Source organism: Panthera tigris, chromosome D2, assembly GCF_018350195.1.
Source record: "Panthera tigris isolate Pti1 chromosome D2, P.tigris_Pti1_mat1.1, whole genome shotgun sequence".
NCBI lineage: Eukaryota > Metazoa > Chordata > Mammalia > Carnivora > Felidae > Panthera > Panthera tigris.
The window spans coordinates 42,305,112-42,327,149 of NC_056670.1; the positions used below are offsets into that span (position 1 = coordinate 42,305,112).

Consider the following 22,038-nt stretch of genomic DNA (forward strand, 5'->3'; position numbering starts at 1 on the left):
ACCATTTTACTTACTGTGTCTGTGAATTTAACTATTCTAATTACTTCATATATGTGGAACCATGCAATATTTATCATTTTGTGACTGGCCTATTTCACTTAGCATAGTGTCCTCAAGGTTCATCTGTGTTGTTGTATGTGATAAGCTCTCCTTCTTTTTAAAGAAGAATAATATTCCATTATATTATGTATATACCACATTTATCCATTCATTTTTTGATGGACATTTGGATTCTTCCATCTCATGACTGTCGGGAATAATACAGCAGTTGATGTGGATGTATACATATCTCTTTGAGATCCTGCTTTTACTTATTGTGGATATATACCCAGGAGTTTTAGTGAATTTTTCATTTAAGTTACACTTTAACTCCAGAATTGTTGTTTTTTGTCTCTTCACTGATGTTCTCTTGGTTAGATATACTTTGCCTATGGTTTTCTTGAGTTCTTTGATCATATTGAAGACTTTTTTTTTAAGTCTGTCAATAGACAAAGTTCAATCAGTCCTTGGGCTTCTTCAGGGATCATTTCTGTTCATTTTTTTTCTATGAATGGATGATACTTTTTTGCATGACTCCAAGTTTTTGTTGAAAACTGGGCATTTTGAATATTTTAATGTGACAACACTGGAAATCATATTCTTCACCTTCTTTAGGGTTTGTTTTGCTACTCGCTTTGCTTTTTAAGTAACTTTTCTAAACTATTTTTGTAAAACCTCTCTTGTCATGCTTGATCTAAGAAGTTTGTGTTACTTTAATCTGTGTTTATTTAGTGTTTTATGCAGACATTTCCTTGAATGCCAGAAACAAAAAAAGGAAAGAAAGAGAAAAGGAGGAGAGAAGGAGAGTAAGAACAGGAGGAGGAAGGGAGGCAGAAAAAAAATAATTCAAAGCAGGAAAATAAAAATCTCAAAGTCAAAATTAAAAAAAAAAACACCTCCTTTTCTTTCATCTTTGCACTCTGGTTCTTTGTTGGGGTACTTCTTCAGTGCTTAGGCTGACCTTTTATAACTCTGCCTTAACCTTCACTTACTACTTTTTCAAGCCTAGAGATCAGCTGGAGTTGAAAGTTTTGGGTCCTCTTAGGTCTTTACTGAGAATGTATCCTGCCCTGGGCTATTTTGGAGCTTTCTAAATTCCCCATTATTCTTGGCACCTTTGGATTGTCTAATTTCCCAAGGACACACTCTTGCCAGTCTTCCTCTCAGTCTTTCAGTATTCAATTATATGTATCAACAGTCATATTTTGCCTCCAGGGTGATTATGGATTGTTTGCCTTACAGTAGTTTTGAGAAATGCCCATTGTTTTTCTACCCTGTGTGAATTCCAAGTTAAGCAAAACAAAGACAAGCACTTTGTGTCAGACATTCAGGTAACCCCAGACAGGTTAGAACAAAGAAACACAATTTTTTGTGAATAAGGTCTCCACTAAGCTCCTTGGAAACAGGGACCAAGGTCCTAAAATGCAAAAAAGATCTGCTGTCTTAAGATATGTAGTCAAGCTGGGGAGGGGCATATTGGAAAGGCCAGTCTCATTGATAACTGGAATGCAGAACCTTAGAGCAACTCTGGGACATGGTTTAGAAGTTTCTTAAGAAGTCAATCATGTACTTACTATGTCCACCCAGCAATCCTACTCTTGCCTATTTACCCTAGAGAGAGGAAAGTTTATATTCATACTAAAACCTATACATGAATGTTCATAATAGTTTTATTCATAATAGCTAAAAACTGGAAAAAAAAATGTCCTTCAATGAGTAAATGGATACGCAAACTGGTACATCCATGCAATGGATAACTACTCAGCCATAAAAAGTAATGAATTATTGATATATTCATAGCTTAGGTGAATCTTGAAGGCATTTTGTTGAGTAAAAGAAGCCGGTCTGAAAGGGTTACATATGGAGGCTCCTGGGTGGCTCTGTTGGTTAAGCGTCCAGCTTCAGCTCAGGTCATGATCTCATAGATTGTGGGTTCAAGCTTCGCGTTGGGCTCTGTGCTGACAGCTCGGAGCCTGGGGCTTGCTTCAGATTCTGTGTCTCCCTCTTTCTCTCTCTCTGCTCCTCCCCTGCTTGTGCTCTGTCTCTCTCTCAAAAATAAATAAACTTTGAAAAGGTTACATACAGTGTGATTCCATTTATATGACATTCTTGAAAGACAAATCTGTAGTGTTGGAGAACAGATCATTGTTTGTCAGGTGTTATGGGTAGGAGGAGGGTGTAACTGTGATTGGACAGGAGATTTTCATGTGAAGACACTGTTCTGTGTCCTGGTTGTATTGGTGTTTATATGTGTTTTAAAATTCATAAACTATATACAATAAGAAAAAATTAAGTTTACTGCATTATATTTACAATAGACAGTAATGGTGCTATTCATTTGTCAAAAACTTGGAGGCTTTTTTTAATTTCTTAGTGAAGGAGGAACTCATGGAAAGAAGAACTGGCCCACCGTCTCATAGCTTGCTCTATTTGAATGGAAAAGTATTCTCAGAGCCAAGGAAATTGTATGATGATTTTGCTAATATGTACTCAGAGTTTTAATTCCAATGAGGCTTGTGGGAAGCCTCTAGGAGCCAGAGTATACAGATTCAGGTTCTCATTGTCATACTCCCAGCTTATAGTTGTACTAGATGATCTCCCAAGTAAAATAGGTATATGTGGATGTTGGCTCTAAATAAGTACAGGCTTGCCAGTTAGAGGAGCCTGGCATAACAAACATGGGAACAAAACCTCTTTCCCACATTAACTAGTCTCCATGTTACATGGTTTTCTTTCTTTGTATAATAATGTAGTTCCTAACCTGTGCAGAATGACAGATTTCTAAGCTGGTGAAGAAAATTGCAATAGATTTAAGTTTTTTTCTTCCTCTCTTTGCTGAGATCCTTACTGAAAAGTCTTAATAATATCTTCGATATAATTCTGAGAAACATAGTCCTCTTATAAAGATGAATAGGGGAAAATTGTCTGAGTTTGCTGTTAGAATCCAGTCTTTGACTCTGTACTATCTCTTTTGTCAAACTCCTTATTCAGCATCCTTCATTTGTCATCTGTGTGGTGGTGACTCCTTCACCTCAAATCTCTTTACCCCACTCCACACTCATATATTGTCATTTACTGAACAATGTCTTCTTAGTGCCCCTTACCCATTTAGCCCATCCCCTCTCCAGCAACTCTCTGTTTGTTCTCTGTATTTAAGAGTCTCTTACGTTTTGTCCCCGTCCTTGTTTTTATATTATTTTTGCTTCCCTTCCCTTGTGTTCATCTGTTTTGTATCTTAAATTTCTCATATGAGTGTAGTCATATGATATTTGTCTTTCTCTGACTAATTTTGCTTAGCATAATACCCTCCAGTTTCATCCACATAGTTGCAAATGGCAAGATTTCATTCTTTTGATTGCTGAGTAATACTCCATTGTATATATACATATCACATTTTCTTTATCCATTCATCTATCAATGGACATTTGGGCTCTTTCCATACTTTGGCTATTGTTGATAGTGCTGCTGTAAACATTGGAGTGTATGTGCCCCTTCAAAACAGTACACCTGTATCCCTTGGATAGATACTTAGTAGTGCAATTGCTGGGTCATAGGGTAGTTCTATTTTTAATTTTTTGAGGAACCTCCATACTGTTTTCCAGAGTGACTGCACCAGTTTGCATTCCCACCAGCAGTGCAAAAGTGAACCTCTTTCTCTGCATCCTTGCCAACATCTGTTGTTGCCTAAGTTGTTAATGTTAACCACTCTGACAGATGTGAGGTGGTATCTCATTGCGGTTTTGATTTGTATTTCCTTGATGATGAGTGATGTGGAGCATTTTTTCATGTGCCAGTTGGCCATCTCGATGTCTTCTTTGGAGAAGTGCCTATTCATGTCTTTTGCCCATTTCTTTACTGGATTATTTGGTTTTTTGGGTGTTGAGTTTGATAAATTCTTTATAGATTTTGGATACTAACCCTTTGGTAAGTCATTTGCACATATCTTCTCCCATTCTGTTGGTTGCCTTTTAGTTTTGCTGATTGTTTCCTTGCTGTGCTGAAGCTTTTTACTTTGATGAGATCCCAATAGTTCTTTTTTTGCTTTTGTTTCCCTTGCCTCCAGAGACATGTTGAGTAAGAAGTTGCTGCAGCCAAGATCAAAGAGGTTTTTGTCTGCTTTCTCCTCCAAGGATTTTGATGGCTCCCTGTCTTACATTTAGGTCTTTGATCCATTTGGAGTTTATTTTTGTGTATGGTGTAAGAAAGTGGTCCAGGTTCATTCTTCTGCATGTCACTGTCCAGTTTTCCCAGCACCATTTGCTGAAGAGACTGTCTTTATTCCATTGGATATTTTTTCTTGCTTTATCAAAGATTAGTTGACCATACGTTTGTGGGTCCATTTCTGGGTTCTCTATTCTGTTACACTGATCTGAGTGTCTGGTTTTGTGCCAAAAACTGGTTTTTCTTTCCTACTTAAGTCCATTTTGTATACAGCAGCCAGAATAATATTCTTTAGTGCAGATCTCAATTTACCACTTGAGAAGACTTATCAGTCATTGACATAAAGTCCAAGCTCCTTAATATAGCCTAAATAGTGGTTCATGATATAGATCTTCTCTGTATTTTCCCTTTATACTCTGTGTTTGCATGTTGTCTTAGTCACCTAAGACTACTATAACAAAATACAGTAGACTGAGTGGCTTAAATAAATTTCACATTTTTGGAGGCTAGAAGTTCAAGATCATGGTGTTAGGAAATTCATTCCCTGGTGAAGACCCTCATCCTGGCATGCAGACAGCCACCTTACTATATCCTCAACATGGCAGGGAGAGAGAGTGTGTATGCTCTGGTCTCTTTCTCTTCTTTTAATGACACTTATCCCATTGTGGGGGTTCCTACCATCCTGACTCTGTCTAAACCTAATTACCTCCTGAAGGCCCTACCTCCAAATACCTTCATATTGTGAGTTAGGGCTTCAACATAAGAATTTTGGGAAAGTACATACATTCAGTCCATAACAAGTATTAGCAAACTACTTACAGTTATTTACATTGAGCATGTCAGTAAACTGTGTCATGTTAACTACATTTGACCAACTACCTTGTTTTTCAGAGCCTGCAAAATAAGAATGTTTTTTACATTTCAGGTGGTCACACTTTAGTTATCTAAGTACCTACATAATATACCAATTTTGTCTGTGGGTCTGCAAAATCTAAGGTGTTTACTTTTTGTCTTTTTTTTTTTTTAATGTTTATTTGTTATTGAGAAAGAGAGAGAGACAGACAGATGGAGACAGAGCATAAGTTGGGAGGGGCAAAGAGAAATGGAGACACAGAATCCAAAGCAGGCTCCAGGCTCTGAGCTGTCAGCATAGAGCCCAATGTGGGGCTCGAACCCATGAGCTGTGAGATCATGACCTGAGCCAAAGTTGACTGCTCAACTGACTGAGCCACTCAGGCGCCCCTACTTTTTGTCTTAAAAACAAATTTGCTAACACCTAGGATAGATTATGCTTTTTTGCTTCTGTGCTCTTAGCATACTGTTTATGCAGAAGATATTCTCTTTCATGTTCTAGAGGCCATATTTGTTTGTTCTTTGGATTTTTGTGACTTGACTTTGTTTTAGGTTGTCTCTGACATGCCAAGTCTTAGATATCCATCCATTGTGCTTTCAAGGTACTTGAGCCATTACCACGTGTAAAGGAACTGTCTGTTTGAGGGAAAACAAGTAGCCTTGGAGGGCTGTTGTGACTTTGTTAAATTGACATTTTATATGTAGAGCCCTGGGGTGTTGGATGGTGGACCCCAGTTCAATTAAAGACCACAAGGGAAATTGAAACAGAAAAGTTTATTATTAACAAGTTCTGGAGAAGTACTCGGCATGTCTGAAAGGGCCATACAAGTGCAGACCGGGAGAGTCACAGGACCTGGGGTGTGTGACTTTATTAAGTTCAATGGCTAGAATGCTTTGGGATTCTTAAGCTAAGGCAGGATTGGTGAATTCAAACCAGAATTTTGGTAAGCCCTGCGATGGGCTATCTAAGAGGTGCCCAAAGAAAAGGCCCTGGGAGGTGGGGTGATTGTTGCTCATGAGGGCTATTGGGGAAGTCATATCAAGAACTTATATTTGCTTTTGACACTGGGGCTGTTTTCTAGGGCATGCACTCATGGGAGGGTTAGTTTCAATTCAAGGCCCCTGCTGGTCCCTTGGCTATACAAAATAGATACTGAGCAGTGATATCATAGTGTAGTTTAGCATGGGTATATCATGTGCCTGGAGTTGTGCCTTGCATATATTGTTTTTATATGTATTGAATTATTGAGAGTGTGTCTTATATTTGCTATGTGGAGGGGCAGGGTCAATTTCCCTCCTCCAACATTTGTTTAGATGTCAAGACTGATGAGGCCACATGTGCACTAAGAGGGTGTGAAAAGATTTATTACTCACATAATGAGACTTTCTGGGGAGAGCAGGGCCCGCACCCAAAGTGGTCTGGAATAGTTTGAGTGAAGGTAAGAGGGGCAGACAGCTCTGGTTTTTATTATGGTTAGGGAATGGGCCAGATTAATGGGTTCCCACACTCAGGCTAGGTTTCTGTGGTTTGAACTTCTCTGCTAATGCTGAGAAGTAGACATTTTCCAACATGAAGTTATGCATATTATATAAAAGCTTACTACAGAAAAATAAAAAATATAAAGCATAAGTAACTACATATTATCTCACATAATGGAAAAGGATAACAGTGTTTTGGCTTATTACCATCCTGAAGTTTAAATGTATTTTTTAGCATTATAGATGGAGTCACATTACACATATGTAATCTTCTTCCCCCCACCCCATTCACATAGGAATAGATACTCACATGTGAATAGATAAATTTGTGAAACATTATATGCAATTTTTTATTGGTGAGTGTTAACTTTGGGGCATAAATATGGATGGCTTTTCCTCCCTCTCTTCCTCCCTGTAATTATTGATAACTGATTCCGCTTCCTTTCCATTGGGTTTTCTTAGTACCTTCTCAGAGTGATACCATAATTGTTCCATCACTTTTATATTCATTAGAGCAGGCTCATTCTTACTCTTTAAGACTAATTTTTTAAACCTTTCATTATAAAATGAAACCTACAGACAACCCCACAAAACAAATGTAGGGTTTAGTTAGAACGTTGAACATCTTTTTGGCAGTGGTCGGTGGTGGCAGTGATGCTTTTGCTGATTGATGTGTCTCAGCAAGGTCTGCTCTGGACTTAGAAAATGAGGTTCTATTGCCTTTGAATCGCTGCTGTGTCCTTCATTACCAGATCTGGCTGAAGGCACCCCACCTCATTTTGTTTCACATATACTCGTACATATACAAACAGCCAAATGTTTTTATAGAGGATGTGATTTTTTTTTTAGTAAAATTACATAAGTCAGTACTTATTGCAGAAAATGAGAAATTACAGGTACTCTAACAAAGAGAAACAGAAAGAAAAGAAAAACTCCATAACCAATGTTTTGGTTTCCTTTCAACTTTTTTCTTTGCATACTATACAGTGGGTTTTTCCCCATAAAATGGATAATTCTGTACATGCTGTTGTAGAGACCTAGGTTTTTTTTTAGTTAACATCTAGGCCTTTTCAGTGGAAAAAATGTATTTTTTCATTTAAGATGAAAAACATTTTGTGTTTACACCAATACTTTGCACTTACATTTAGGAACATAGAGTTTTTATTAAATTTCCATGTTTTTTCTTTTTTATCTTTTTAAGTTTATTTATATATCTTGGGGGAGAGAGAGAGAGCAAGCAAGGGTGGGACAAAAAGAGAGGGAGGGAGAATCCTAAGCACTGACATTGCGGTGTCCAGTGTGGGACTCCCAACTCACAAACCAAGAGATCATGGCCTGAGTTGAAATCAAGAGTTGGATGCTTAACTGACTGAGAATCCACTTTTCAACAAACACCAATATAGCTATTTTCATTTATATCCATGTATTTATAATCATCTCAGAATAATAACACCACTACTACCAACCATAATATAATTACTGAAAATAGTTGGAGAATTTTTCCTCACTTGAAATAGTTTCTCTCTGAGTGTAATACTATCAACTTGATACACCGTTAGACTCATTCATTTTAGTTTATTACTTTTGTTTTATAAGGATTCATTGAAATATTATTTGTAAGAGCAAAAGATTGGAAACAACACAGTCTGTTTTTTCCCCAATTGACATCTTTTCATGTCTATAAATACATTTACATTATTATTATTATTTTTAATGTTTATTTTTGACAGAAAGAGAGAGAGAGACTGAGCGTGAGTGGGGGGGAGGGCAGAGAGAGAGGGAGACACAGAATCCAAAGCAGCTCCTGACACTGAGCTGTCAGCACAGAGCGTGACGCTGGGCTCAAACCCATGGACCATGAGATCATGACCTGAGCTGAAGTCAGATGCTTAACCGACTGAGCCACCCAGACTCCCCTTTTCATTATTCTTTTGGAAGAAAACATAATATTCTGTTGTATAACTGTATCATACTTTGTGTTTAGCTATTTTTCCATTCTTGGACGTTTCTCTTTTTTTTTGCCTTTCTGAATAATGCTGCAATAGCCATACTTACACATACATTTTCTGCATTTGTCTATTGCTGGGTGATAAATTCTTAGAAAGGAAAAATTTGCCTTTTTAAAAAAGGTTTTAGCTAGGGACACCTGGGTGGCCCAGTCGGTGAACCGTCTGACTTCGGCTCAGGTTATGATCTCACAGTTCGTAGGTTAGAGGTCCCACATTGATCTCTCTGCTGTCAGCATAGAGCCCGTTTTAGATCTTCTCTCTCCCTCTCTCTCCACCCTACCCCCTTTCACACAATCTCTCTCAAAATAAATAAATAAACATTTTTTAAAAAAGGTTTTAGCTAAATTTTGACAAATTGCTTCCAGAAAGTTTATGAATCGAATCCCATCTGGAGTATTAATGAGTACTAGATTCTTTTCAATTGTGGTAAATCACCATTGGTATTAGCATTCTTTCCTATATTATATTTATTGGCTGTTTATTTTCTATTTTGTGAATTGACTATTATGGCCTTTGTCAGTTTCTTTCCATGTCCAACATTTTAATTTTTATTTATGTATTTGTTTATTTATTTATTTATTTATTTATTTTTAGTTTTTATTTTTTGACTTTTAAGAAGACTTAAATACTAAGGACAGCAGTTAGTTCATGATGGAAATAGGTTCTGTGAAATATCCCTTTTTCTGTCAAGGTTAAATAAATTATCCAGAGGTGGTTTTGTTTGTTTGTTTGTTTGTTTCTACTTTTTTAGTAACAATTATTCCATTTGCTTTTAGTTCTCAGTGTATCTTGGAAGAAAGGCCAACAACACAAAATTGGAAAGATTTGGATGGAATATGTGACATAGGGAACAAATGCTAATTTTGTTTATATCATCTGTAATAAAATATACATCCCCATTCTATAAGAGCTTTTCAAGTCCATAATCTCTAAGTTATTTAAAATTCTGTAGATTTTTAATCTTTTTATTTATTTATACTAACAAAAGTTCTTACAGTATTGAATCAATTCTTGGATTGGAAGGATCTGCTAGTGGGTTACAGGTCAAACTGAGTTCCTAACTTTAAACTTTATTTCCTAAACTAGACTTCAGAATAAGAGTCCTTGAAAGCAAAACATTACTTTTCTCAGGATAGGTGATAGCTAGCAAGGTTGCACATAGAACCCAGGAGTGGTTGCTTATACCAATTTGACTGGTCCAGTCCTATTAGTCTTTTATAGAAAACGAACAAATTAAGGCAAACTGAGGAGATAGTGGTGCCAAAGGTAGTAGTAGGTGGGTTTGGCACAAGAAAGGAAACGGAATGATCATGTTGTTAAAGGCTTTCATTATTTTGCATCAGTGGTCCAATTCCTAGATATAATAAAACATAACCTTGCACACCAAATATGAATGACATTTGGAAGATTCTTTACCATCTTTGATTATTCATGTTATCAGGGAAATTGGTAAAAGCACGGACTCAGGAAATAGACTTTCTGTGTTTGCATCCTATTTTGGCTTTGTGTATTTATTTCCTGTAATTGTACTAGTCACTAAATCGTAAGGTTATTTTGAAGATTAAATAAATTAATTAATATTTGTAAAGTATCTTGTTTGTTTCTACTTTTTTAGTAACAATTATTCCATTTGCTTTTAGTTCTCAGTGTATCTTGAACAATATCTTGCAGATAGTGAGCATTGTGTAAGTTTTAAAAAATAAATTAAAAAAATTATTGGTGGGAGGAAGAGTAAGAGAAGGATATTACAAATAGCTTCACAAGTAAACCAGTTAAATCTTTTTTATTAGATTTTATTTAAAAAATTTATTTTTACAACACAAACACTGAGTAAATTTAGACTATCAGAGAGTGTTGTTTCCCAAACTAATGATGACATACATTTTTTGAGCTAGGTTATAGCATTTTTTTATTGCTTTTATTCACAGGATATTCTGAATAATCTTGAATCATGTGACCTTGAGGATGATGACCTTATGCTTGATGTGGACCTGCCTGAGGATGCACCTCTTGAAAATGGTAAGTAGGAACAATATTCAACTTCCAGAGGCATATGTAGTTGAGCTGCTTGACTTTGGCCAATTTAATATTTGTTATATACGGACTTCCTAATCCCAATGGAGGAAGACTTTTCAGACTGAGAATCATTCTTAAGTGATGTTAAATAGATTGATTAATTTGCAAATTTATTTTATTCTTTGAAACCTGATTTTGTACATCTTAGATATGATTCTGTATGATCCAATAAAATTGTATGTATATACCATGAACTAAGTGGTAGATAGGATTTGTCCTTTTTTTCCTTGTGTACATATCTAGCTTTTTTCCCTTTAGTTTCATTTTAATTTTAAGAAGAAATACATTTAGAGAAACAGATATCATTTGCCTTGTGAAATAGCGGTAAAACTCATTAAGTTGGTAAATGTTTTTAAAACATCAATTCTGAAAATTTTAGAAAGATTAATTGTGGGCAAATGGTGACCTTCCAGATGAATCATTCCATCTTTTTTACTCTCAAATCCACACTCTTCCTCTCTGGATCCCAACTGCTAATGTGGGGATTTAGACAATCCATATGCAAGAGAGGCCTGGGTACTCTTGCTCCCACTGACTTAATATCTTAGGATTTTCTATCTTAAGGTCTGATCTAGAATCAGAGGTGAGCCTAAGAAAGCTCCTGGGGCAAGGGTTGAAATGGGAATACTCCTTCTGGATGGAGGAATGGCTCCAGAAGATCTGTGGATTCCCTGTCAGTCAACATTTGCATAGTCTCTCAGGCCTCCCAGAGGCCAGAGATGAACCAAACATGGTGGTGAAGTCCTTTTTATATGTGATGCTAGAAAAGTGCAGGGATATGGTGCTATTGAGGGCACTAGGAGCTCACAGTTGTCACATTGTTCAGACTCCTCCCCCTCCCCCCCCCGTGCTCCCAGGATGCTGTGTAACAATCTCAGAATTTTGGTGACTTTCAAAATAAACATTTGTTTTCCTTATTCATGGATTAGCTGGGACAGCTCAGACTGTGGGACTGAGTTCGCGTCTACTCCTTGTTTCTTCAAGACCAGGATTACCTGGAGCAGGTTGCTCTCATGGCACATGGCAGAAGGACAACAGGCCAAGCAGAAATGTGCATGTAATATCTCTTAGGGTCTTGACAAACCATTGAAAATTATGGGGGAGAACTGAGACAATGATCCAGGAGATTTCATGTGACATTTTAAAGGCTTGTTGTGAGGAGTGAGTGATATACTTCCTTGGAGTAAATCACATCCTAGATAATGCATTTTTTGACAGAATTTTCACAACTTTTCTTTGAAAACTTTATATCCTCTCTGAGCTAAAGGAATCAGTCTTAGAGCCTCCTTCATCTTTAGAGGACAACAAACTTATCTTCATATTAGGTAAAATTAGAATCACAGGGAAATTTAAAGTCTTTGAGGTCTTGGGTTGGGGACTTGTGAAAAGTAGGAGGGAACTTCTGAGGTATAACATCTCATATTGTAGATTTTCTAGGAGATGGCAAACAGGTATTGACTGTTTTGAGCTAACGGAACACTGAAGAAACAGAATATAGGTCTAAAATATGTAGCCTTCAAAGGCACTAAACATAAAATAGTATTCCATTTGGTACTCCTAGGTATTAAGGAATGACTGTTCTCTATATAGTTCTGAGTTCCTGGATGACTATACCCACCCACCTGAGTTTTTTTGATTGGGAAGAGGATAGGAATGTTATAAGGACTGGTATAAGGTATAAAGGAGTCTTCTAATATACTTTTGACTATTGATTTTTATTACCTTTAGCTTCTGGGTTTTGTGGCTGTTATGGAGATTTGGGTGTATGAATTTGCATGTATGAATGGGTCACTCTGAAGCCTGGTGAGTTCAGCATCGCTAATTCTGCCAATATCAGTGGAATTTTTACCAAAAAAAAAAAATTGAGACCTTGTTGAGATCTTTACTTTGGGTTTGATTTTGGACACAAGCTTGCTATTACTGTATTATGAATAAGGGATCTTCTGGGATTTCAAGGAAGAGGCCATGAGGAAAATATTTATCTGGCAATTACACTTGTGTAGTAAATCATGACCTATTAGGTGTCATATGTGATAACACAGAGGAGGAAGAATGCTTGTTGGTCCAGTGTTTCTTGGATAGTTATGGTCTAGGATTTGGGACCTGAGAGGTATTGGAAATATCCACACCTGAGTTTTTTGGTGACATTGAGGGGGAGATGATATAACAATAGTAGGGTTTAAGGTTGATATTGTAGTGCCTGTAGCAATAAAACATCTGCAAGATTTTCTTTTAATATTTAGAGAAAATTATCTTTTGAGTTCAAGGGTAAAACTGGAAATTGAGTACTTGATTTTCCCTTCAGAACACTTTGATTAATCACCCATTTTATTTTTCCTCTTTTATTTCTTAGGTGATGCAGGATACTTGTTTTTCCAATGCCCTGCTGTTAATAGTATCTATAAGTGTACTAAGAGACTTCTTCCTCTAGTGTTTAGTTGGCTGTGGTGGAAGCATCTAGTTGTTATATATGAAGGACATAATTTTATTCCGAGTCTTATTCTGCTTTTTTCCAGGGCTCTTTCTAAGCATTAGATGCCTGGCAATGAGGCTATACTTATCCTATTTCTGCCTTTTTTTCACAGAAAGTAAGAAGAGAGACTGGGTTATATCTCTTTCATAAACTATCTCCAAATGCTATCTAAAGGTGTTAGTCTATTCTTGAAGTCGGCAGTGGATTTATCCTTTATTTCCTTACAGAATTGAATCAGAGCCCAATCTGTGTTCACAGAGAAGACTGTTGACAGCCTCTGCAAGGACTCTTGTAACCTCTTCTGGTTTTCTGTGTACTTGATGGAGTTCAGTTACACAGTACCCCAAAATATGGCACCTTGGCATACTGAACATTTTAAGCCCAAGAAGTTTGAGTAAATGGCAGAGGCAGGGAAGTCCCTCTCCCCATTTCTGCCCCTCATCCTCCTTCCCTGAAACAGGTCATAAAACCTTCATGTGAGAGGTGCTCCCCTGTACCAGAGAAAAGGCACCATTCTTAATTCTAGGGATGCCAAGAAGAATCCTAACAAATAGGACTTGCCCAAGTTTCCCCCAGTTTACTACAGTTACCTCATACTCTTTAACTGTCATATTCCTCCATGACTGTCCACTCTACATCAACACAGACCTGTTTCTTTGGGTCTGTCTTTCCTTCTGAAGCCTGCCGTGTCACATATTATATTAAATACATTTGTATGCTTTCCTTCCATTAATCTGTCTTGTCAGTTTAATTTTCAGATCCTAAGAGAGTCAATGAAAACTGTTTTCTACACAGTCATGGGTTCTTAAATCATGTGACTTTCAGATTTTTCACGCTGTGCCTTTTCCATTCTATTTTTGCAACTGGGGTTCCCTTTAATGTATGAACTAGTGGGTGATAGATCTAGGAGCCCTAGATTATCAATTCTAAAACTTTTCTAAATTCCTCTGCAAATTTCTGCCAATCTTTTTTAGACCTTAGAAAACATCCAGCCATGACTTTCAGCTTAGAGACCTGACCTGGTTTAAAATCAGCCTTATGGGATTTTCCCTCTTCTGAAGGAGATTTAACTTTAAGAGGTGTTGAGCTTTGAGGTTTCTGGCCAGCTTCAGGGTAGGGAAACAGGTCAAGGGAGAGATGGGTCAGAGGAAGAGCATAGAATGAGAGAAGAGGAATAAAATGAGAAAGGACTTTAGGTTTCAGTTGCAGTTAGGAAGGATCTAAAAGAATTGTTTTAATTGTTTTGCATTTTTATTTTACCTTCATCAAGGAATCTCTTAAGGAAACAATTTGGATCTGACTTTCTTTTGGCAGACCACTGAGTATTTGAGACATGCTTTTTTATGTTCAAAAGTGTTTCTTTTTTTTTTTTTTAATTTTTTAACATTTATTTATTATTGAGAGACAGAGAGACATAGAGTGTGAGCAGGGGAGGGGGCAGAGAGAGGGGGAGACACAGAATCCGAAGCAGGCTCCAGGCTCTGAGCTGTCAGCACAGAGCCTGACACGGGGCTCGAACTCACAAACTGTGAGATCATGACCTGAGCCGAAGTCGGATGCCCAACCGACTGAGCCACCCAGGCGCCCCCTAAAGTGCTTCTTAAATTAACCGTTCAGGTTGTATCAAAAACACAATCGTGCTTGCTTTATTATTTCGCTCTGGAACATCTGATGGTCACACATTGTCTACAGATTAAAGCCTAGCATTTGGCACAGTTATATAGTATAAATCCTCAGGTTTGTGACATTCCCATAGTGTATATCTTGTTCCGTGTGCTTCTGTTTTTAAACTTTTCTCTGTTGAAAAAGATGCCTTTCTAATTACTTCCTGAACCCCACTCCACCGAGTTATGGTGCCTATTAAATTGCACTTATTCCGTGTTATATTTCCTAAAAGATATAGTCATATGAGTTCTAGAGTATTGTCCTTGATCACTTTCCAATTACCATATTTTCTTCTGGAGATTTATCTTTCTTTTTCAGTAGTAATTGTGTTTAGTAATAACAAGGTTCATGATTTTTTTTTTTTACATGAGCTTTTCTTCTTTCAGATTCAGAGCTTTTCTGATCAGATTGTAAAACCTCCTGCAAAGCACATTCTTTCTAGCCTTTGTAATGTGTAATTTCTTCCTGCCATCTTCATAGCCAGTTGTTACTCACAGGTACAAATACTATTTGTGTCATCCATTATGACTTTAAGTAATCAGAGAAATAATCTAGGTTGCTTTTGGTGTTATATTTTGTTCCTTTTATAAAATCAGAAGAAATGAGTATGATGAGTAGTTGAGCTAGGCATCCCCACGTCCCATATGTTTCATTTAGGTATCTATATTAGATCCTCTTTCCCTCTCCAAAGGGTAAAGGTCCTGATGTTATCTGTCTCCTACTCACAGTAAAAGAACTAAAATCTTCTGCCTTTTACTTCTGGAGCTGGAAACCCCCTTTCACAAGGCCTTTTTTTATTTTCTAGACCTCAATTCAGAGTTACGGTGAAATCTGGTGTGTGGGATAGTTGTGATTGCCATACTGGATTAAAATTTTTCAAAGTTGGATACCTTTCGGTTTACCTCATCATACCCTATGGTATTTCATGTTCAGAAAGATTTATTTTGTTTCTTTGGGTCCTGTTCCCTCATTGGCTATGGAAGTGGTTTTGATTTATCTCCATCTTATAATTTTGTTTGCTTTCCATTTCCTTTGCTATATTATTTCTTTCATTCTGTCAGAATCTCTAATCTTCTCTAAGAAACCATCACTAATATTATTTCACATTATCTTCTTAGTAACATTTTAAAGTATATAAACGTATGTTTGACGAGTGCCTCAGATGGAAGTACAGTTGACCCTTGAACAACACAGGTTTGAAATGCACAGGCTCATTTATATGTGGGTTTTTTCAATAAAAATAGTACAGTACTACAAATGTGTTTATCTTCCTTATGATTTTCTTAATAACTTTCTTTTTTCGATACAGTGCAGTACTGTAAATGTATTTTTTCTAAGATTTTCTTATTTACATTTTATTTTTTCTAGCTTACTGTATTGTAAGAATACAGTATATAATACATATAATGTACAAAATATGTGTTAATTGACTGTGCTATTGGTAAGGCTTCTGATGCACCGTAGGCTATTAGTAGTTTAGTTTTTGGGGAATCAAAAGTTATGCATGGATTTTTGACTGTGCAGGGGGTCCTGCACCTCTAACACATTGTTCAGGGGGCAGCTGTATAAGCAGGATCTTAGAGTCTTGGAGCAGTCATTTATCTGAGAATTTAGGCCCTTCTGTCTCAGTTTCTACCAATACTCTTTTATGGTTGTGGCAAAGATTTGTTTCCACTGTTTATTTGCCATTGTGCCTGTGTTGAGTTCTTGTTTCAATGAAGGTTCTTTCATTTGTAGTCTGTGTGTTGAACCAAGAACCTCTTTAGTAGACACAAAAGCAGCATATCAATTTTATGCATTTTAATTTCCCACAGTATTTAACACCATCTCCTCACCTGTTTGCTTCGTTCCTTTGCTTCTTGTTACTCTGTGTGCACACTGTTGATGATATCCTAATTACATATCAGGTTCTTATTATGACAGAATTTCTTGTTTGGGGAGTAAGTGGAATTTTATCTGCCTAAATTAAGTATGAATTCAGGGTATTTAAAAATAGATACAGATTATCCCTCAGCTATATAGAATTGCTGCAACTGAAGTAACATTTTAATGCCATGTAGAAATTCTTGATGAGCTTAACTGAGTCTCAGAGTATAATACAAATGTGAACTAAAATCAGTTTTGAGCCTTTTTAGGATTATTTTTAAATTAATTTTTCCTTTCTGATCTCATTTTCTACTCCTGATTTTTTAATTATAATGGTCGCCAATGCCTTTATTTATCTAATTGTCAGGTTTTCTATAATTGAACTTAAAAAAGTAGATTGTAATTTATATCAATAAAATGACAAGAAATTGTTTGAAATAATTTCAAATGTAAGGCTTCTTTCACAAATCTTTTCTTAAAATTTTTTTAAACTATAAAATATGTAGTTTTCCCCCAAATTGATTTTTCTAACCATTATAAACAAAATTTCAAAGTCTTTTAAAAAGTTGTACAAAATTATTATGCATTTAGAAGAAATATGTTAACAGTAAATTTAGTGTGTATGAGAATTGAACATCTATACTTTATTTTAACTACTTATTTTGGAGTGGGAAAGTTTGTTTTTATCTGGTATGCTGTAATGAAACACTTTCCATATTTCAAATTCAAGTTTGAGTTAAGTGAAAATAATCATTTAAAGAATGAGTTTTTTAAAATTGAGGATTCCATTGATTTCTACAACTTCTTTATGAAGTAATTCTGAGCATTCAGGATTTGAACTTTCTCATGTAATAATTTGCAGCCTAGAGAAACCTTTCCAGCGCCTGGCTTGGGTTAGTGTTCAGTTGTATTTTTAGTAACAGTCCTAACTCAGTAGCTATGTAACCACTGAGCGAAGATGGAGTCACAGGGCAAACTGGGCTTGCTTCCCACAGGGAGGGCTGGGAGTTGAGCAGGAAGGAAGGCCTGTTTGTCAGTGCCTTGTATGCAACTATGTCTGAGTAGGCAGCCGGCGACACAATGTCTCCCTTGTACAAAGTAACTCTTCTAGTGAGTGCTCAGATATGTGAGGAAAAAGTGTTTTGGGTAAGTGAAGGATAAGCTTGGGGTGTTTCAAGGAGATTCTTTTCGTGTTTTTTGGCATCTGGATTTCAGGGAGTGTGCTGTTTGTTGCTGCAAAGTGCTGGCTTTGTTTTCAGTGGCATTTTAGACTTTTTGAACAATCTCTACTGTAGGCAGATTGAAGTGTCTTACTTTCTAAAATTGTGAGCTAATTTAAAAAAATACTATTCATTTGTGATAAAAACTTAATTTGTACTTCTTGAAACCAGTGAAAGTTAATTGTGGCATTCATTTTTGAGAACGAATTCTCTACTAGAAATTTACTTTGTCTGACCATTTTCATTCTGAAGTCAGAACCAGCCAGTGATAATGATGAAAAACCTCTTAAAACTGATTACTGGTGTTTAAAATGTATAATGTTGATAACAAGGATAATATGCTTGTTTGAAAACACTGTTACTTAACTGCCTGTGATATGAAAGTTTTATAATGTACTTCAATTTGAATACTATAAAGTTTTCATCAAAAGAACTGGTTATTTTTCTTCTGGAAATCTTGATTTTGTGGTTAGATAATATAAATGGCTGGTATTTTTAGAATATCATTTTTATATTCTCAGCAGCATTTAATTATCAAGTCATAAGTAGTTAACTTTTACAGAATGTGTACATGTTTATAGTGTTTTGCTTTTGAATCTATCTAGTGGAGTGTGACAATATGAACCGTTTTGACCGGTCAGACAGAAATGTTCGGCAGTCTCAGGAAGGATTTTGGAAAAGGCCACCCCAGAGGTGGAGTGGACAGGAGCATTATCATCTCAGCCATCCTGACCACTATCATCACCATGGAAAAAGTGACTTGAGCAGGTGAGTCTAATTTAGATTACATTTCCTATCTTTTTTTTGAATCATAATTTCCCCCTGCCCCCAAAACTATTTTTTAATCTGGTTTTTAGAGGCACCAAAAAATATTTCAAGTTATATGTGGTACTAATTGGAATAAAATGTCTTAATTCTTTCATTAGCTTTACTGTATATAAAAATATTTTACTTAATGTCTGCTATTTGGACTTTGTTTGATGTTATTTTCTATTTCTTATTTGGGAATGATTAAATGTTGAAAATTTTAAGTTAATTATTTTAAAAATAATGTTTAAAGTTAGTGCCAAGTGATTTGTTACTTTTGCTTATATAATAAATTAAAACTTAAAAATTCCTCAAGTACTGTTAGAAGCAGAGGAAGATACTGTACAATGCTAAAATTCTTTTTCTTTTTGAAGCATAGTATAATCTTTAATTTGATCAGAGTTTTTATATAATATGGCTTTTGTAGTCAGTCAAACCTGGGATCAAACTCTGGCCTGACACAAATTAGCTTTGTGAGTTTAGGTAATTTATTTAAACCTTCTCCACTCCAGTTTATCATCTGTAAAACAGTTAATAATACCTTTCTCTCAGTGTTCAAGGATTAGGCACAAAAGTGCTTTGAGCAGTATATGGTTTACGGTAGACACGCAGTGATGGTAGTTATTATTTTTTCTCTTTTCACTTTCCCATCTCGTTCCACTAGGGATTTGAGATCATTTTGGGGTGCATTTACAATACAGATAGTAAAATTGGATGAAGAAACTATGGAAGGAAAATGTATGGCCCCATATAGTTCTTGAACAAAAAAAATTTGGCTTTAAGAAGCAGCAAAAGCTGGAGCACCTGGGTGGCTCAGTCAGTTGAGCATCCGACTTCAGCTCAGGTCATGATCTCCCTTGTTGGTTTGAGCACCACGTTGGGCTCTATGCTGATGGCTCAGAGCCTGGGGCCTGCTTCTGATTCTGTGTCTCCCTGTCTCTCTGCCCCTCCCCTGCTCACGCTCTTGTCTCTCTCTCTCAAAATAAATAAACATTAAAAAATTTAAAAAAAGAAGGCAGCAAAAGCAAAGAACATAACTTTATCCATTGCAAGATTTACAGTATACATAAGATAAAGGATGCATTTCTCCTGAATTGACTTGCTTTCTTGAGACACAAACCTGAAAGAAGTTGCTTTGCATGAGTTCTTATAAGGGAAGTACCTTGTGATATAGAGGACAGGTCTCAGACAGCTTCCCAAAGTAAAAGTAATGACAAATTCCTTAAGTCCCTTTCTTACTTATGTTCTTCATTGTAAGCTGCAAATAAGTCTAGACCAAGTGAGAAAAGGGAGTTCTTCAGTGGGTCATGAAATAATGAAGTTTAACCAAAGATTCTTCTGATGGTATGATTAAATGCAAGGATAAAATTTAGAAGATCTAGAAGAATGCATGCAGTATGTATCTTTCCAGGCATTATTTTGGCTGTTGTTTCTAGGCTTTTGATAAGGAATGGACATTGGAGAGTTATTATTGTCAGGCAAGAATATGATGTAAAGACAGTCATGGTTGGTAAGATTATGCTTCCCTCATCTTTGATGGTTCGTTTAAAAGAAGATAAAGTTAAGGCCAACTTATGAAAATTTAGAAGCCTAACTAAAATGTGAACCATTGCTTATACTTCTGATAAGATTTATTCATCCATTTAATAAATATTCATCGAGAACCTATGTTGAATTCTGTGCTAAATTCTCAAGCTGGGGGATGAATTTGGAGAGAGTGTGAGAGGTGATAGCTGTGGATTGGTAATGGCTTCTTGGAGCATTGTTTTGGGGATGGTAAAAACCATTATGCAGTACATGAGCTTAGTTGGAGTCATTGCAGTTAGTTATTGGTTATGTAGAAGGTTCCTGTGCCTCCTCCATCCCATACAAAGTTTAGTTAGTAAAAACTTCCTAGATGTTGAGTCTGTGGGAGAGACGGTATGTAGGCAGTTATAATATTTGTATTTGTTATAATATAATAGTATTTGTGCAGTACAAGGATGATGGTTGCTTTAAGAAAGTGATTTATATAGGATTCCAGAAGCATGTAGCAACTGGTTTTTGTCTAGGGAGTTGTGTGTAAAAGGAAGTTACTATTGAACTGGTACTATTGACTATAGAGATTGCAGAGGAGTGGTTTCTATAGGAGAAAGATGAGTGTTCAGATGGAAAAAATAGCATGTGTAAAACCATGTGTGAGTAATGTGGCATTTTCAGAGAACTACTATGAGTTTGTTTCTAGGTCATTTGTAGGAATGGATAGATGTGATCTCTAACTCTAAAGGCAAAATTCTTTATTTTAAGGTAAAAGATGGCAAATTTTAGCTTGAAATGGGATTATTAATCAGACTGTCCCAAATGGAATGAATTACCTGGATGGAAGTAGTAATCTGTGTCCCTGGGAATGATCAAACTGAGGCTGATTAGTCATCTTTCAGAAAAGATATCATTTTCCAAAAACAATATTCCTGGATATTAATAGGCATAGAAAAGCGATTCTCTGATCAAATGAGTAGGAAATGAATAAATTAAAGTTTTTTAAAAAATAGTTTGCTCCACAGCGCCTTAAATATATAAATACAGTACTATGATTTTGCAAAATGTGGTAAAAGAATATGTAGCCATTTCCCAAAACATATGACCACAGATCCCTTTTATACAGTGTATTTGGAGGGAGTAGTGATTTGTGGATCATCCACACTGGTGATTCTCAGGGAGGAGAGAGAAATGCACCATATTCTTGGGGGTTGCTAATTTGACTCATTTAGCACAGAACTTCCCAAGAAGTGGGCACCCTGGTTTGTCATAAATAGTTATAGTTTATTGATCCCTCCAGGTTTTAGAGTGGCTGTGTGGGTTTGGGACATCTAGATCCCCTAGAGCTCGTTAGGAGATGGGTGGTAAAGAGAGAAACCTCACTCAAGACAAGCCTGACTCTCCAGCATATCTTAAAACTATTATTTTCTCTCTATGCCTTGATTTGAGAAAGTTTGGATGTACCTAACCCCAGGGCCTTTTTAACATTACATGTGTAAAAGTGTCTCTACCATTCCATAACTTCTTGAGGATTCCTTTTCCTGTCTTTCCTTTAATTCTCCTCATTGTCTTTTTTTTTTTTTTAATTATGCCTTAATCTGTTTTACAGGGGACTGTAATTATAGGAATTGTCTTATCTGCAATTCAGTGGTTCAGAACCACTGACCAGTTTCCTTTATGTTTTGTTTTTTTTTTTTTCATAATACTATGCTCTCCTCTCCTTATCTGGCCTAAGCTTTCACTACTGTTTCTCCCCAACCTCCTTCTTTGCCTACACCTTCCACTATGCTATATGGAATTCTTTCACATCCTAACCAACTCACATTCTTGACCTCTTTGCTCACATTCTGATTGTAACTGAAATCTAACTCTT

The 22,038-nt window shown here is 36.3% G+C and overlaps 1 protein-coding gene across 8 annotated transcripts in view; it reads left to right on the plus strand.

Moving 5' to 3' along the window:
* Positions 1-22,038, plus strand: part of CCSER2 (coiled-coil serine rich protein 2) — a 189,099-nt gene that overhangs the window by 84,534 nt on the left and 82,527 nt on the right. For 5 of the 8 annotated variants that reach the window (XM_042960154.1, XM_042960153.1, XM_007093134.3 and 2 more), the window contains 2 exons: positions 10,469-10,559; positions 18,446-18,608. In XM_042960154.1, the coding sequence (XP_042816088.1) occupies positions 10,469-10,559; positions 18,446-18,608 (254 nt within the window). Of the gene's footprint in view, positions 1-10,468; positions 10,560-15,140; positions 15,252-17,703; positions 17,767-18,445; positions 18,609-22,038 lie in introns of those variants that run through there. The other 3 variants (XM_042960155.1, XM_042960157.1, XM_007093135.3) reach the window with 3 other exon arrangements.